This window comes from Vicugna pacos, chromosome 30 (genome assembly GCF_048564905.1).
Source record: "Vicugna pacos chromosome 30, VicPac4, whole genome shotgun sequence".
Classification (NCBI taxonomy): domain Eukaryota; kingdom Metazoa; phylum Chordata; class Mammalia; order Artiodactyla; family Camelidae; genus Vicugna; species Vicugna pacos.
Genome location: NC_133016.1, coordinates 12371041 through 12388831, shown reverse-complemented (window position 1 = coordinate 12388831; position 17791 = coordinate 12371041). Strand labels below are relative to the sequence as shown.

General features: G+C 46.0%; 1 protein-coding gene across 2 annotated transcripts; it reads left to right on the top strand.

The window, feature by feature from the left end:
- The first annotated feature begins 6280 nt into the window (after positions 1-6280).
- GRP (gastrin releasing peptide) lies at positions 6281-16763 on the top strand. Of its 2 annotated transcripts, none has more exons than XM_006205803.4 (3): positions 6281-6542; positions 11756-11998; positions 16560-16763. In XM_006205803.4, the coding sequence occupies exons 1-3, from the start codon at positions 6404-6406 to the stop codon at positions 16595-16597; spliced, it is 420 nt and encodes a 139-aa protein (XP_006205865.2). In that variant the 5' UTR covers positions 6281-6403; the 3' UTR covers positions 16598-16763. The 2 variants fall into 2 exon arrangements, with proteins under 2 accessions (XP_006205865.2, XP_072808317.1); XM_072952216.1 differs by having other exon boundaries at positions 16539-16763.
- The last annotated feature ends 1028 nt before the right edge of the window (positions 16764-17791 follow it).

Below are 17791 nucleotides of genomic sequence, written 5' to 3'. Positions count from 1 at the left end.
GTAAAAGTCAGAATTAGAGGCTTTCCAAACTTAAAGGAATAACTTGATGCATCGTTCAAACAGGGAGAATTGGCTTTTGTATCAGGAGGGGATGCTGGGCAGCTTTTCAGAAAGTTAAACATGTAATTCTGTACAACCAAGAAACTCCACTCCCTGGTATTTACTCAAGAGAAATGTTTACACATGTCTCTACTCAAAGATACGAGTGTTCACAGCACCTTTATTCATTGTAGCCAAAACACAAGCAGACAAAACACAAAACAAAACAAAACAGAAACCCAAAAATTGGAAACGATTCAAGCATCCATCAGCTGGTGGAAGAGGAAACAAACTGAGAGCTAGCCACACAGTGGAGTACTGCTTATTTGTAGAAAAGAACAAACATCTGATACACGCAACGATGTGTCTGGATCTCAAAAGCATTCTGCTAAATGAAAGACACCGGTGCAAAAGATGACCTAGTGAAGATGCCGTTTCTATGAAATTCTAGAAAAGACAACTTCCAGGTAATTCGTTTGAGCTGACCTGTTCCCCTCATCACTGTTGTAAGTGGGCTTCAAGAGACCCCACTCCTGGCCCATGACACTGCTCTACCGTCAGGATCCACCCCTTTCCCCATGTTCCCAGGGGGCGGCACTGGGAGGCTCCGTGTGTGCACTTGACCCACCAGACACCCTTGTTTCCACGGTAATGTAATCTGTTGGTCTGAGTACCTGGGTGCCACGGTGTTAGGCGCCATCTCGAAGGAGCACAAGAGAGATAGATGTATGTTTATTCGATGAGTCAAATCAGATTAAACTAATGGAATTTCAGAGATTTTCCTGAATAATATTTTCCTTATGACTTTGCCTGGCCAGAGTTGAGAGACTATGGCCCGGAGAAGCTGGCTGGGGTGTGGGTGGGGAGATAACCACACTGCACATCTGTGCAGTGACTCTTCACATAGAGTCTCTCAGAGGATTTCATCTTCACGGTCTTTTTTAATTCTTGTCCTTACAAATGTCCCAGGGGAGAGGAAGGATGAGGAGCACAGCCTCTGGGGATAGGTCCTCAGAAGAAAGAACCAGGATTGCTCAGGCTTGGATCTGCCCCACCCTCTGCGCCATCCCTGACTCTGCCCCAGGCCTCCTGCCTCCGCTGGTGCTCAACTCTCTGAGGGGTGAGGACAACACCTGAAGTCTCCCAGCCTTCCAGGTAGGGTGGACCTGGACCAGGCAGCTGCTTGTACAGTGGTTTTCACTTCATTGGAAGGACAAGTGATATAGGCATATACCTGTGGAAGGTTCTGGAAAATAGTGCCCCTTGCTCACCAGCTCCCTTGACCAGTGCTCAGCACCCATGTCTCTTGCTTTCTCAGCTTTCAAGGGGACTCAGTTGCCCTGAAGGATGTTCAGATCAGTCAGGATGAGGAGAGGAGGGGCAACCATTGCATCTGAAGAAGTGCTGACAGCACAGGGAATGTCTACTGAAGAGAGGAGTCGGGGCTGGCACAATGAGGTCTGTAAACAGGAGAGAGTGTCAGAAGGTCCAGCAGGGCAGAAGACGACCATGTGACCCACATGATGGGGGGAAGCTAGGGAGAAACATATGTTCTCTATAAGGAAGAGTTTCCCAACATCAGCGTTCTCCAAACATGAGAAGGAGGGAGTTCTCCAGCCCTGGAGATGTTCAAGGGTGAGCCGAGGAGCTCCAGGCGGGGAGGGTGTTAAAGAGAATGAGAAGCTGGGTCAGGTCACATCCTCAAGTGACAGTGCTTATCCCTGACCCAGGGGATATTTGCTATGTCTGCAGACATTTTGGTTGTCACCCTGAGGGGTGCTACTAGCGTCCGTTAGAGGCCAGAGGTGCTGCTAAATATCTTACAATGCCCAGGACAGCCCCCACAACAAAGAAATATCTGGCCCCAAATCTGAAGAATGCCGAAGTGAAGAAACCCTGGAGCAGATCAACTGGAGGGCTGGAGTCTAGGGTGATCACTCCTCCAATCTGTCCAGGAGCTCAAAGACTGTGCAGGGTAATCAGTGAGATGACAGGAATAACCGAATTTCAAGGAAGATCTTGAAGAAGGATGTTCAAGTAGGCAAATTTCAGAACTATCTTTGCAGTTTCAGACATTGTGGGCTATATTTTGGGACTCTGGCCATCCCTTGCTGTAGCCAAAACTATGAGCCTGTTATTTTCCAAAAAGCAAATATATGTGCTCCCACCACTTCCACCCACTTCCACGTACAAGCTGGAAGATCGCATGGGGTGGGGGTGGGGTGGGGAAAGCTGAAACTAAGCAAACAGAGGCGTCTGCAGTGAGGTTCCACCTAAAGATCTCTAAAAGTTATCCCCGATATCTCCTCTACAATTATTTTTAATACACTTTCTCTGTCTTCTGGGTGATGAAATTTATCAACCCCCAGAAAAGTCCTGCAACTACAAAGAAATTCATGTTTGCCAGACTTAACCACGCTCAGAGCTTGAAAATCTGGTGGATCTTAGGTCGACTCTTGACTCTGCCCATTACCATTTGGTCACTGGGCACGTTATTTAACTCTTCTGAGCCTCAGTTTCCTCATTTATAAAATAGGACAGCTAACATCTCTGTCCTAGGACAGCTGTGACGATTACACAGGCGAATGCTTACGCCTGGGGCATGCCGGATGCTAAGTGGCAGCTATTATCTGTATGATTACCTCCTCGGGGATCCAAACAGCACTTGGCGTTGGGTTAGGCACCGAGCAAGGAAATGATGCCATCGTGACACTCACAACTAAGATAAAAATTAGCTTGCCCTAATTATAGTTCTCCATTATTATTAATTAAAATAAATAAGTAGCTACCAGTCAATAGATACATATGACCTCATTTAATCCTCCTAACACCCTAGGGAGAGAGGTATTATAGACGAAGGAACTGAGATGCAGATGCTAAGTCAATGGCCTGAGGTCACATAGTAGTTCCTCAGTGGCAGAGGCAGAATTAGGAGCCACATAGGTTCAGGATACCAGTGCCTCCCTCTCTAACCCCTGCTGCCATTTGCCTTCAAAACCTGCTTCCTTTGCTTTGGACTGGACCTGAGAATCTTGGGGCATCTCATTGTCGTGAGACCTGCCCTCAAAACCTTCCCAGGCACCAAGGTATAAGTGACCGACGACAGCAAAAAATAGCCCCTAAACCTCGAGCAGAGACGCCCAACCTCGACTCCCCTTAGGGCAAAGATAGAGATGCATGAGCGATTTTCTGTATTTCAAAAAGTCATACATTTACATCTGATGAAGCTGAAAAGATAAACTAGAATGCAGTGGTTCATTGGCTTAAGCTAGAATGACATCTACTCTCTGATACTGGTTACTTCAAACTGGTTAGAAATTCTGACAGTTCCTATGTCTTTGATAAGTGAAAATGGGAAAGCTAAGTAATATGGCTTATTTCACAGTAAAAAGCCTATCAAAACCTGAACCGACTGACTATCAAGGCTACGGCTCCCAGCCTCTCCTGCAGTCACCCGTGACCAAGTGGCTGAGTTTTACCCAATAAAACAGGAGCAGAAGTGATAAGTGGTATGTCTGGGCTGGTATATTAAGTAATATACTGGCCTTCCCACTTTCCCCAACCCGCCAGCTGCAATCTGGGCTGTGCAGGCAGGTCGGTGTACACTAGGACGGTGCTAACTAAGTGTGGTCCATGCATCAGCTGCTCTTCCTGGAACCGTTTGTAACCCATCCACAACAAGATAAGGAGCTTATGCCAGAATGCAAAGCAACAACATCACTAAACCCAGTGTTCAGCCAACAGAGTAAGATGTTCTTGATGAAGGAAGCAATGGATTGATGTACAGTCTGCCACAAGCTCCTTGTCTCCTTGCAGAACAGCCCTTTGAGGAGCAGTGCACTAGGGGATGGTAGGCGCACAAGATGGAATGAACATGGATTCCTGAATATCCATGTGGAAGAGAGCCCTGGACTATAACAGAAAAGAGGAACAATCATGTCTTCTGAATATGTCATTGCATTGTGAGATCTCCTTTTCACCACGGATTCGCCTTTCCCTAAGTCATCTCTACGTGACAGGGCTGTGGTGAAGATTTTTAAAGCAGTATGAGAGGATACCCAGCCAGGATCTATTGGGGCTCATTTGATACTGGCTGAATCAAACCTGCAATGATTCCTTTCTTTCAAAGGTAACAATCCTTTGTCTTTTTGGCTAGAGGATGGGACTTACACTGCTGTACCTGCAGAACAATGCATCCATTCAGATCTCTGCGTCGCTCCTCTGTGCCCAGGACTGGGTCAGGCCCTGTGCATGCAGCCCTGACCAAGACCAGCACACTTGCTGCCCTTGTTGGGTACCAGAGCAAGTCACATGTCGAAGCCCCAGACTTGGGGCAGAAAGCCTGTGGACTGGGGTGCTCAGAGCAAGAGCTGAAGTGAATGAAGGGACTCGGGTACCTCCTGGCCTGCAACAGGCACAAGAAAGAGTGTGTTGCCTGAATAGCAGAGGAGTTGCACTTTCAGTAGAACTGTTCCCACACTTTATTGTATTTACAGTCATTTTCCCTTGGTCTCATAGTGGGGGAAGACTTCATTTAAAGATTCTAAAATAATCTTGATTAAACTAAGGGAAAAGGACATTTTTCTATAACTTTATCTGGAGAGAGGAAGGCTTAATGCCCCTCCACAGTCCCAGCGTTGCAGAAGGCACTTAGACACGAGCATTTCTTAGCTTAGTTGTTCATTCGTCAAGTACTTACTGAGCATCACTGGACCCAGGCTGTCTGCCGGCGCGCAGAGGAACAAGACCAAGTCCCCGTGCTCATGCAAGCTCACGGCCGGTGGGGGGCGGTGAGCCTACGGGTGATCACCTGACTGTGGAATACTTGCTTTCTAATGAGCAGAGCCTGGGAACACAGGAGGATGGAGTCCAGGCCACTTACAGGCTTTTCCCCCTTAATTTTCACTTGGGTCATTCCCTCAGGATAACATTACACTATTGCTTTAGCTACTAATAGTGATCTAGAAATTAGCATTGTTTTAAAGTTTCCAGCCAGACACATGCATGGGAATACTCTTCCAAGCCCAAGAATCCTCAGGCATGCCATATGCCCATGTAATCATCTAAGAATGGCACAAATGCACTGAGTCACCAGATAGCCAGAGAAAATGTCTGATTTCAACTTAATCAGTATCAACACCAGTGTTGACATGGAACACCAGCAGGAACCAGCCAGTGAGACAATTCACCAGCACTTGATGAGGAAGAGGCCTGCAGGAACACACCAACACACCCCCAGCTCTGGCAGCCGAAACGTGGGCAACAGCATCCTGCCAGCTTCTATTTCCTGTCATTGCTATGGCGCCCATCCCCTTTGTATCCAAGGCACTGAGAACCTCCCGAATCCAGCTGGTGACTCTTCTTCATGTCCAAGAACAGAAGGAGCAGGGGAAGGTTGGGCAACTCTAGAGAGGTGTGTAAATAGCAGTTTAGGGACAGTTTGAGCTTTCTGGTAGATGCAGCCTAGGGGAATCAGCATAAATGCTTCATCTGTTGTATGGCTGCCGTATGCTTATGAAAGGAGCCAGGAGTACACAGTTAAACTACTGTTAGCTCTGTTCACGTAACACGTCCTTCCTGCTCCAGCCTCCATCGCCCCCTACAAATGGGCAGGGATGCCTCCGAAAACCCAGGTGGAGTGAGGGTATCATTGGTGGTGGTGGTGGTGGGCGGGGTCACTCTGTTGGAGGGAGGCAAAGGTCTCGAGGTTTGTGGGCTGGGACCGCGAGGAGGGAGGGAGTCCATGGTTGGAGAAAGGTCTGAGAATCAGAAGTCCCTTGCAGTCCGGGTTCCGACACCCTTCAGCAAAGCCCTGCTTAAAAACATCCATCTTTTGTGCTCATCCCTCTCTACCCTGCCCCGCCTGGTCCCTGGGGTCAGGCCTCGAGGTCACGGCTCCCCCTTGCAGGATCCCATGCTACCTAACGCAGGAGGCTCTCGGGTGAGGCTGGGGAGGGAGGAGCTCACTAAATTGTGTTGGAGCGAAGGCGTCGAGGATGGGAAGAATTCATCCAATATGGGGAAGGCGGACCGGACTATAAGGAAATAGAGAGGGGACAGTGTACACTCAGCCTTTTCATCACACGGCGGGGAGATGGATGATTTTCCGAGACTGTTGTTCCAGCGCCCGGGCTCGCTATAGGGAGACGTCAGAGCGCTCGGGTCCGCGGTGGAGGAGCCCCCAGCCGCCCCCCCCGACCCGGGCTTGCATATAAAGTCGGGGCGACCGTGGAGGCTGCAGCAGTGGCGCGGGCGGCGGCGGCGGCGGCGCTGCTCCGAGGTCCTGGTCCTCCGTCTCTCCGCGGGGAGGGCGCACTCTCCGCGCAGCCACGCCGAGGCGCTCCGAGGGCCTCCCGCCGGGACCATGCGCGGCCGCGAGTTCCCGCTCGTCCTGCTGGCGCTGGTCCTCTGCCAGGCGCCCCGGGGGCCGGCCGCCCCGGTGTCGGCAGGCGGAGGGACCCTGCTGGCCAAGATGTACCCGCGCGGCAACCACTGGGCGGTGGGTGAGTGTCCGGCGCGCTCTAGCCCAGGCGGGAGCTGCCAGCCGCGGGGGCCCGTCTCCCCATGTCAGCGTTTCTGCGGCTCGGCGGTGGGGGCTGGGTTTGCTCGGACTTTTCTACCCAAACACCAACCCGGTTACCCCAAAACTCCCCCTGCCCTTCTGCATCCTGGGAAGCCGTCGGTCCCTGGGCAGCCTCAGACTGGTCCCTCGATCCTTTCCCGCTCTCTTTCCTCTTCCCCAAGACATCTGAACCAGCGCGCAGCTCTCCAAAATCCCAACCCACACGGAGATCACCCTCCCTCCGCACCTCCCAGCACCTCATTTTGTCCGCTGAATCTCAGTCCTGCCTGGCACGGTTCTCTCTGTGAACTTTGTGGGGCCGGGTCCCCGAGCGCCTCTCGGAGCCCTGCTCCAACTCGGCGGCTGCGCCATCGCGCCCGGCAGAGCCACAGGTGTGGGACCTGGGGCGCGTTGCCCGCCCAGGATTTCAAATCTGTTCGGCGAGCTGCGCCTGAATCCCGCTTCTATCTGAGGCTTGGCTGAACTTTCTCGGTCCATTGTTTTTTGCCTGTGCAGCGATTGTCTTTTCTCTGCCCTTTTGCCCAACCCTTCCTCTTTCTATACAGCAGGCTTGGCGCTTCGGGAATCGCGCCTGGTTTCCACACCAATCCCGGGTTTCTGTCCTCTTAAGTCCCTGCTTTTCTCTGCTTCTCTTGACCCCGCGACCTCGCCCTCTCCCCTAACTCCTTTCCCCTTCTCCCTGCCTACAAGTCCTGCTTTTCAGGCACTGGCTTGGAGGTTCGCTTGTCCTGGCCCCGTAACCGCAGGGACTTGTACCGGGTCGCGGGCGGCCGAGCGCGCACCCGCTGCTTCTCTGAGGCTGGGAGGCAGGTAGTGGCCCCTCAGCTTCGCGCTTATGGAGCATCACCCCGGGGCTCTTGGTCCAGCCGAGTTTAGCCTCTGGCAATCACAAAGCGTCCGACTTCCTCAGACACCTCCCCACCAAGCCATCTACAACAATCTCAACATTTTCCGGGAAGCTGGTCGATCCCTAGAGAGATTTAAGGTGGGGTGTGTGTGTGTGTGTGTGTGTGTGTTTGTTTCACGATTTCCTGAGTCATCTACTTGGGAGTGGCGTAGGGTGTGTTGGAAAGATAATTGCTAATTCAACTGCCAGAGGATTCAGTTTCTCGGTGTGAAGACAAGGAAGAATTTAGGGGAGTGATGAGGCTAAAGCTGTCACGTCCTCAGCTCGTCTGCCTTGTGTGTGTTTCCGGAGCTCTGGGTTGCAATAGGATTATTTTCATTATTACTGAAAGAGTCATTTCCCAAGTCTTGGCAACCCTAGGGATGAAGTATTCGTCATCTCTGTGGGGCACTCGGAACACAGGAGCCTGGTATAGAGAGGAGAGGTTTCTATGGGTGAAAACTCCTGCATTTCAAGAGAAAAGGATGCTTAGAAGGTGTTAAAGAAGCCAAAACCAGAACTGATCCTTAAAAAGGGGTTCTGGGAGTTTAGATCAAGGCCATTGTCCAGTCCAGACATGAGCTAAGGGAATGAAATTTCCAAATTTCCAGCCTCTTTTTGCTCATCTGTATTTTTGTACTAAAAAGGCTTATTGTTAGGTAGCCCCTGCAGGCCAAATGCAGGACAAGAGAGTTATCTGAGAAGCTAGAATCATGTTATTTCTGATGCCAGCCAGCCCTGACTGCTGTCTTTCCTGAGCACATCTGTCCCCAGGTGTTTAGGATGCCTGTCATTTAATCACCCGTCATGGTGGAACTTGGGCATTCCCAGCCCAAAAATACACTGACCAGTGACACCCCCAAATTGTCTTATTTTCTTATCTGTTCTCAATCACACTCTTTTCCCTTTTTCTCCCTTGGCTGACTGTGCAGAGTTGATGAGGAACGAAGGAAAGAAGGGGGTGACGTAGAAAATTGCGTTTGGGTTTAAAATGACGTTGCAGTGGGGGAAAAGTTTGCTCTGGGTAGACATGCCCTTTGTTGGAATATGAGCATTCACAAGCATGAATAACATTGTTAGATTTTATATGGAGCCTTCTGCTCTCTGAAGTAAATGCCTATCTCCTCAGTCATGGAGGACACGCAATTTAGTTTTAATTAAAGCAAACTGGAGCTCCATATTGCCGTCCATGAAGAAGCTGTCAGCACAAATTTGCAGGTTTGTTAAGTGGATTGCTTCTTCCAGCTGAGAGAAACGTGATGTGGTCATGGAACACAGTTAGCAGACTGAAAACCAACTCTTCTCTGGCTTGATGTTCATGGAAAATATTTCGTGTGTGATGAAAATATAGGTTAACACCAATGCTGTTGACTATCACCTGTGCTCCCACGAAATGTTTCTGGTCATGGCTCTAACTCTGATGCGAAGTGTGTCGTGGAAGGTTGAGTTTTGAGCACTAGTGTTCAGCTGCAGAATCACTTTACATTAATTGAGCTGCCCCAGAGACTGTGAAAAACAGTTGAAGTATCGCTCCAGAAAAATCAGCTCTTAGAAGTACTCAACACTTTGTCTTAATGTATATTTTCTGAGGTTAGGTAATCTTCAAGTTTGGAGTTCAAGACAATTCTTTTATGTGTCATGCCTGCCATTTTAGTGGTATTTTTAAGTGATTCAAAGGACAAAAGCTTTTTCCTCCCCTCTGGCCAAGGTTTTATTTTTTCAAGTGCCTGTCATTTGTCTATGCTGAGATCTCCATTATTATGATATGGACACATAACAAATGATGATGGGAGAAGAGGTGGAAGTGGGCCTATCATCCATGTTGCCATGGAAACCATTATTTAGTTGATGGTAACTAGCTCAGAAGTGCATTAGGACCCAGGAAATGTGTGTCTCCCTGCGATGTTATAGATGGCATACTTTTCTCAATAACCGGTCTGTGGGGCTAGGAAAGGGAGGCTAACGCCTACCCACCAAATATGCAAATACTGAAATTCAGTACAGTGTCCCTGAATTTACGTTAAATGTGGGATTTATGTTAAACCAATCACAGAATGGAGGCCCATTTTATCCTTCCATTTTAGAAAAGTCCACACAGTTATTCAAGCATGACAAAAATGAAAGTCCTGTTAGGAAAACCATCTCCAGAGTCCCTCCGTTTCATTGGTGATAACACCTTTCTCATTTCCAGCATTCTAACTAGATGATAGGCAATGACGGAGGACGAGAGTGACTGAGATCATTACTGGGAGCATCAGATTGTAATCCCACTTTCCCATTATCATAATGCAATTTCCTCCATGTAAATAAAGCCAAATGATTCGCCACTTCCTGGGAAGTTGTGCAACACAGTCATTGCTATGGCTAAATGCAAGGTTATTTAGTGGAGACCCGGGCACCAGGTTGACCCAGCAGACAAGTGAGGGTCCAGTCTTTCAGGATTTCACTCCTTCAGTTGGGACCATGTCCTCAATAGTCTTAAAATTGCGTGAGGTGTCAGGTCGTAAGTGACTTGGCAAATGCTCACACTGCAAAGTAGTAAAACCTCATTTTTAGGCTCCCCAGTACTCACAGAATTAATTTTTCTGGGTTACATAATGAGTCATGACATAGTGATATACGATCCCCATTCCTTTTAAAACATTTGAAAGTCTCTTGTAGACGCTATCCTGATTTCCAGGCCCCAGAATGATTTCTAACTGGCTTAGGTTCTCAGGAAGTTCAAAGACACTTCAAAGCAGTGTTATATTCTAGAGTCTGGACTGTGAGCTGATTTTAATCCTAGAATCTTTACTTACATGTGTGTGATCTTTGGCAAGTCTCATTTTCATCAAATTGATCACTATGCAGATCAAATGAAATAATCTGCACCTGTAACATCCTGTTAACTGCACATTGGAGTACTCACACAAGCAATAAAGTCACGGCGGGGGCTCTCTGTTGGGGGACAGAGCTGCTAGAAGCGACTGAGTTCTGTCAAATATTATTTCCATGATGTTTGCCTTTAATGCTACTAATGCCAGTCAACACTGGAGCCACAAAGAGCTCTTCCCTTGTGAACTTTAAATCAAAAGCACCACAATTTTACTAATGTTAGAAATTTGAAAGTGCTGTAAAACCCGGTTACGGAGAAATGGGAAAAATCAACTAAAGAAAGTAAATTAGGCAATGTGAGTTTATTTAAGCAATGGGCTGACGTGTTAAGAACGCAGACCTTGAATTCCATGCCCCTTTCTGACCCTATGGTAATCCCCATTTGCACACATGAATTTCCATGTTTTTAGCGGTTTGGCCTCCTGCACAGCAACTTTCATTTGTTTATATGACAAGTACACATCCTTGGAGCCACTGATAGACTTCTGCTGATGATTTTATACCTTCATGAGAAAATTCTGCATTTAGGTGACTGAAAAGTGTTGGTCAGAATTTGTTTTCAACTTGTCTTTCATTACAAACTGCATTTCCCAGGTGTCATATCTAGGTTCAATCTCAGCTAAAATGCTAAGAAAGTTTAGTTGGAAAATTCGTTTGGTACATGGATGGGTATTACAGGTAAGAGGAAAGCAACATCTTCTTAACCACACAGAGGAAAGCATGAGACCTGTCTTTTCAGGAGCAATTCAAAATTGACTAGGGAAGATGTCCAAACTCCATCATTCAGCTGGGAATAAAATTCAGTGCACACAGAGTTGGTGATAGAATTTCAGATATGGAAGTTTCCTTAGATGTCAGCTAGTCCAACATGTTCATTTTATTGTTGATAAAATTGAAGACTGGGGATGCTAAGTGACTTGACAGAGGTCACCTAGCTAATTAGCAGAGGGGCTGGGACCAGACCCAGAGCTCTTGAGTTGCAGTTCTGAAGTTTGTCCACTCATTAAGCATGTTGAGCAAGGAGCAAAATCTGTCAATCATTTATGAACTAATTCCTGATAGTAAAACGCTATCTATCCAGCATTTAGGAGGGAGCAACACAAACACAGTTGGTGTCCTTTTTAATTTCTTGTTCATTCATTCCCCGGGGTTACATTGGTGACCTTCTGTTTTTGTTTGTTTGTTTTTGAACCAGAGTATATGCTTCTTTTATTTCTTTATGAATGTGGCACTGAACGTTTTAATTGAAGCACAGTTGCTGTACAGTATTATATAAGTTACAGGAGTACAACACAGTGATTCGCAATTTTTAGTTATATTCCATTTATAGTCATTATAAATATTGGCTGTATATTGTTTCTGTTTTTGAACAGGACACTTAATGGGAAAAAAGAGCACAGGAGAGTCTCCATATGTTTATGAGGGAGGGAGCATGAAGGAACAGCTGAGGGAGTACCTTCACCGGGGAGAAGCTACAAGGAATTTGCTGACCCTCCTGGAAGCAAAGGGGACCCGGAGCTATCAGCCGTCTCAGTGGGAGCCCCTGGGCATCCGCCAGTCTACTTGGGGTTCAGAGGACAGCAGCAACTTTAAAGACATCAGTTCAAGACTCAAAGGTATACTGAGCATCCTGGGGAAGTGGCGGTTGGGCGGGTGGGGTGGGTGTGGGGGGTAATGGGGAGAGTTGGGAGCAGGGGAGGTTTGAGCAGGGAAGAAGAAGACTGCTTAGAGGCAAGCCTTCCGGACAACACCAGTGCATGCTGAGAAAATGAGCAGACAGACCCCATGCTAGCTTTTCTTTTCAGCGGAATTGATTATTTTTCCTCTTAGCACATCAAACTCCAATTGAGGTGTTTTATTTTCTATTGTGCATTGATGGGATTTTAAAAAAAAGTCACCCTACCAGAGTATTTGTAGAGTGAGGTCGTAGATTATTTGAGTTCATCCCTGTGGGTCCATAGATATGTTTCTTTTTGATGAACACTAGAGGAAGGGCCTATTCATGGATGCTTTTAGAAGACAGCATTCTTGCTGCCTGCATTTTGTGCAGAGTAGTCCTCCTTCGTATTTGTTCCAAGATTACCTTGTTCAGGCTTCAGCCTAATATTTCAAAACTTGGTGAACATATCTAAGGTCAACTGATTTGTTCTCTATGTGTTTTTATAGAGAATAAAGGAAAAGAATGGTAGAAAATTGGGATTGTTTAGATGCAAAGACAGACAGGAAACAAGATAAGAGAGAGAATACAATTTATAGGAAGAAAGCCAGGCAACTGAAAATGATGTGATTCTCATTAACTTTTAAGATGTTTCCATGAAATTTATGATAAAAGGCAAAACTAATCTTTGCAATACAACTCATAATAATAATCACTAGTTTTGGTGAGGATTTCCTATAACCCAAGTACTGGCTGAATCAGTTTCCCTCCATTTCCTCCTGTGATGCTCACAGCGGTCCTAGGAGAGAGATTCCGGAAGATGCGTTTAGTCTCTCCATTTTAGACGGGAGGAAACTGAGACAAGCTTTTCAAGAGAAAAGCCCATGCTGTCTGCCTCGGACAGTCTGCTGCCATGTGAGGCATCTTCTGGGAACGGTCCTCATTGATCTTAAATACGAGGATGCAGGATGCAATAGCGTGCAGGAGCAGCCTTGCTTCTCACTGTTCCTGGCAATAAATGACATTGTGTTTCACTCAGGGACCTTGAGGAGCTCACACCGTCCCTCTTTTGTGATGGTTAACTCTGAGTGATGGCTCCTGGACAGAGGCTCAGGGCTGATTTGACCTGGCCTCGGCTGGCTTCTCCAGAGGGAGGTTTTACGTTTCCCTACTCTTCCATTTACTGTGGATTCTCTATGCTAAATGCAAACGAAATGTTCATTTGTTGCATTAAGCACCTAGAGAGAAAGTCTCTCGTAGCCTTCATTCAGGAGGAAAATCTGGATTACATCAGCCAATACAGAAATAAGAACCAGCTTTGTACAAAGCTCTGAGTGAGTGATTCTCTTGTCCACGCCTGTGTTATAGGAATCACAGGTGTTGTGTGACCAGCTCCCTTGTCTGTCAGTGGATTGCGGGGCTTTAAGGGCTCCAGGAGTTTGTAACTGACTTCTTGGCCCCTGGTTGGCCTCGCCTCTTCTTGGTCAATTGCTTTGCTGGACTACCTGTGGGTGGATGTCCAAAGGCAGTGCCTTCTCCTTTGTCTGAAGAGTAACAGTGATCACCACCACAAAACCCTCTAGAATAACTTTACAAACGCTGAAATGGACTTGCCCTCATCACTCATTCATAAAACATCCCCCCCCACACACACTCTATCATGGAATTAATCTATAGTCCTTCAGTTTGAACCAAACAACACCCACTTTGAGTTGCTTTATTCCCCCAAACCTAGCTCTGCATAACTTTGGAACGTTTTGAAAAATGCAACTCCTTCCTCAAGGATCAAAATTTTCCTGCCATCTTCAGAAGGGTGTTCTGTCACCCCTGGAGGCAATTACAAAAGGTCTCCGAGTGGCACTTCTACAGGATGGGCTGAGTGTGCATTTGCAGAGAGTGACTTCAGGGGAATGTTTATCGGTATACAGTGTGAGCTGAAAAAAAGTTGTCTTTTTATAATCAGGCCTTTTCTATTATATCTTTTTGTGCTTTGTTTTTCTTTTTACAAGTTTAGAAAACCCATCCCTCTTCATTCTGCCCCAAACTGAATAATTAGCTATTGCACACTTCGGTACCATTCTTTTGGCTGTATTTCCCAGCAAGATGAAAAACAAATTCAATGGTTTCATCTTTGCAGAGACCAAACCAGTTTATCACTCCTCTTCTTTAGAAACTTCACCTCAATGAAAGTATGTTGATACGAAGATTGAAAGCATCCTGCAATTACCTTATTCACAAAGAGGAAGTAACAAGAGAATAGTTCTATTAGAAATCCTTGTATCTTTTGGTGTTAGAAAGAAGTTTAATAATTTAGCTGAGCATGACCAGAATTAGCAGCAGGGATTTTCAGAGGCTGAAGACTTTCCTTAAAATTAAAAACTATGCATATATGCTCCCCTCTCCCATTTTAGTAATAAAACATGGAGTCCTGTTGCCAAATCTCCCAGAGCCGTAGTTAGAAACTGAGCATCTTCCTATGTTTTGATGACAAAGATATTTACTGGATTCAGAAAAGCTTCATGTAAATGTGCACTGAAGTTTGGCGACTATATCACGGCAAACAAGCTCTAGAACTTTATTAGCAATTATGGCCAATAATTTTCAAGGTTAACCTTAATCTTTTAACTATTCTCTTCCTGCAAAAAAAGAATTGATGGAACGTTCCCCCTATGGTTTCTAAAGCAAGAAACAGTGTTCAGGGCTTAATCCATAGTCCCGGATGTGCCTGAGGGTTGTCCTGAGTTTCAGTAAAGGTTGAAGGTGGACTTTGGGTTCCTTTTATAATTTGGACTCAGTTCATTGTTTTTTACAGCCTAGGCTTTTTTTCTCTTTTTTGCTGGACGTGAAGAAAGGGACCTGGGAATGCACTGCAGAAGGTGTTATGGAAAGGACGTAAATGTACAACTTTGCCCTCACTTTCTTTTCCATTTTTTTAAATCGAAGTATAGTGTACAATGTGTCAATTTCTGGTGTACAGCATAATGTTCCAGTTATATATATATATATATATTTATTTATTTATTTATTTTCATATTCTTTTTCATTATAGATCATCATTCTAAGTGAAGTAAGCCAGAAAGAGAAAGAAAAATACCATATGGCCTCACTTTTAAGGGACCATTCCCATTGTCCCATCAGATCAGCACAGAAAATAGAAAGCTTTTGTATGTGAAAAGCTCCAAGGGAAGCTCCAAATATAGGAAAAGCAACATACAATCAAGAATAACTAAAAGCTTCTGATTCCCTGGACCGTGTCTGTGGAGCAGAGTGAGGTTGGCTCTCACCTCCAGTACAGCTCCCACCTTCCCACACCTGAACCAGCAACCCTCCTCCAGCCTCCAGGTCCTAGGTTACACAGTTTGTCTTTTCCTTGTCACTTTATTTCCACTCTCTTGAGCCAAATTCTCAGATTCAATATTTTGAGCCAGTGCAGGGGACAACCACGCATCCTGTCCCTCATCCTCAGCTGGCCTCTTTTTATGACCAGTGGCTCATACTGCGAGATGGATGGCAGCCTCTTTGGGCAGGCTGGTGACCCTTAATGGTGCCTCCTGGGCTCGTGGAGAAAAGAGAAGCTAATTGGCCTGTTTGGGAATGGAAACCCAGGCCCTGGCCTCATTATCACCTGGTCAGAACAACTGAGCCACAGAGCAGGCAATAACTGATCTGAGAAGCTCAGTGAGTCCTTTATTAGGAATAAATGGCTGATCTGGACATTGGGGAACCTGAATTGCCCGAGAATCTTGGAAAGTGTAATAAGCTCTAGTCCGGATGAAAAGTGTTTTCTCGTCTCAGTGGGTAAAGGGTGCTACATGGGAACGGAAGGGTTTTAAAATGATAGCTGCTCATTCTTTCTCTGGTGTTAATTTGAACAGAAGCCACAACAAAAACAAACCACAATCAATTTAGGATTGGCAGAAACCCAAATTAACTCCTTGTCCCAAGTTGCCCACACAACTACCATTTACAGTCATGTGTTTATAATGTGTAATTGTGTAATTCATAAACTAGCTTTGATTTGTGAAACGAGGCACTGCCAACAAGGCGAAGTAACAATTAAGATTCCACATTCCCTAATAGTTCCTCTACCAGGTTGCTACTTGAGTAAAAATTCCTGGGGATAATACGTTTAATTTCCAACACTGATCAAAATATACTTGTGTAGTCATATCAGGGCACACCTTAAGCTAATATAACAAAAAGACCTGAAAATACAGTGTCTCCCAAAAAGAAGGAAGTTGATCTCTCTCCCAGGAGACAGCTGTGGTTCTCAAGTATGAACGTGCTCAGAGTCACCTGGAGGACTTCTGCGAGCACAGATCACTAGGTCCCATCCCCATAGTTTCCAGTTCAGTAGGTCTGGGGTGGACCGAGGAATCTGCCTTTCTACCAAGCTCCCAAGTGATGCTGATGGCTTGTTGGGAATGGATTTACTTTTAGCATTAGGGCTTCGGCATCACGAACTACATTTGCTTAACCTCTTTCTAATATTTTTTAAGTTGGTGGACTCTCTGCTCCAGGTTCTCAACGTGATGGAAGGAACCCCCAGCTGAACTGACAATGACGGACGATGGCGACCTCTCTCAAAGAAGCAAAACAAAACCCTTAAGAGACTGTGTTCTATGGGCATCCATTCTCCTGGATCAGCAGCGAGTTCCCTTTGTGCAAAATACTTAACTATTCTTGTATCTTTCAACTTTGACTAAAGTCACGATTTTCAAGCAGCCTATCTTCTGGTTTGAACTTGTTTGCTACGAATAATTGTCCATTCAAGAGTCTTCCAATGAATGCTCTTTACATGTAGGCTATTTGTCAATTAGATTCTAGGCCCCAGCCTGTTCCCATTCACAATAAAAGCTTAAACACCTTGTCCAAAGGGCAGATAGTTCTCTTATTTCGATTCCAAATGAGAGGACAGTGATTAACACTGAGATAAACTAACAGCTTGATAAAGAACCTGTATGCTCTTTGGTGAGGCAGGCTGTATTTTTGGTTCTCCCCTCTGAAAGCCACTGACTGAATCCTTGTAGGGACTTAGAGCCTTTCTAGAGGCTACTACTAGAAACTCAGACATGAGCATTTATCATGACCTTTGGATGGGCTGGGTTGAAGATAGAGGCTGGCCTTACATTCATCACTTAATAATTCCCATTTCTTCAGCCCTTATCGTGACCAGGTATAGCACGACCCATGTTATCAATAGTCTCCTCGTAACAGTTTTATAAGCTGAGAATGATACCTCTCACCTAAGAGCCGAGGAAAACAAGGGTTAGAGAGGCCAGTGGACTTGCCCAAGGTCCCATAGTAGATGGAACTGGGATTCAAAGACCTAAAGTCACCAGATTTTCTGTAGCATCTGACAATTTTTCTATTACGATTTTTTGAGCCTCCCTCTCAGTAAATTTGATCGCAGCAAGTAGCACTGCTTCTTCAAAATTCCATCGCCAGCCTGGGAGGAGACGCCCCTGCTGCCAGATTTAGTCAGCGCCATAGCAGGCAAGGAAGGTGAGCTCGAGAGGTTCCCTTCCACTCTCGGAGAACGTGGTCTGGCGGTTCATAACACTCCCCCGTTCCATTTTTATCGTGACATTCACACATTCACAGATTTCAAAGCTTCTTGCCATATGTTTAGATTTTCTCTATTTGGGGAAATCACATTTGAAACAGTGAAGGGAATTAACTTGCCTTTGTTTGATTAGCAAAAAAAATCACAAAAGAGGTGATGCGTTCTAGTTTCTTTTGAAACTGTGTT

What these genes read in the sequence shown, in the direction of transcription:
- GRP (XM_072952216.1), top strand. Translation starts at nt 6,404, where the DNA reads ATGCGCGGCCGCGAGTTCCCGCTCGTCCTGCTGGCGCTGGTCCTCTGC. An exon ending in CGGCAACCACTGGGCGGTGG is followed by an intron (nt 6,543 to 11,755) that starts GTGAGTGTCCGG and finishes GTTTTTGAACAG; the next exon opens with GACACTTAATGGGAAAAAAG. An exon ending in CATCAGTTCAAGACTCAAAG is followed by an intron (nt 11,999 to 16,538) that starts GTATACTGAGCA and finishes ATATTTTTTAAG; the next exon opens with TTGGTGGACTCTCTGCTCCA.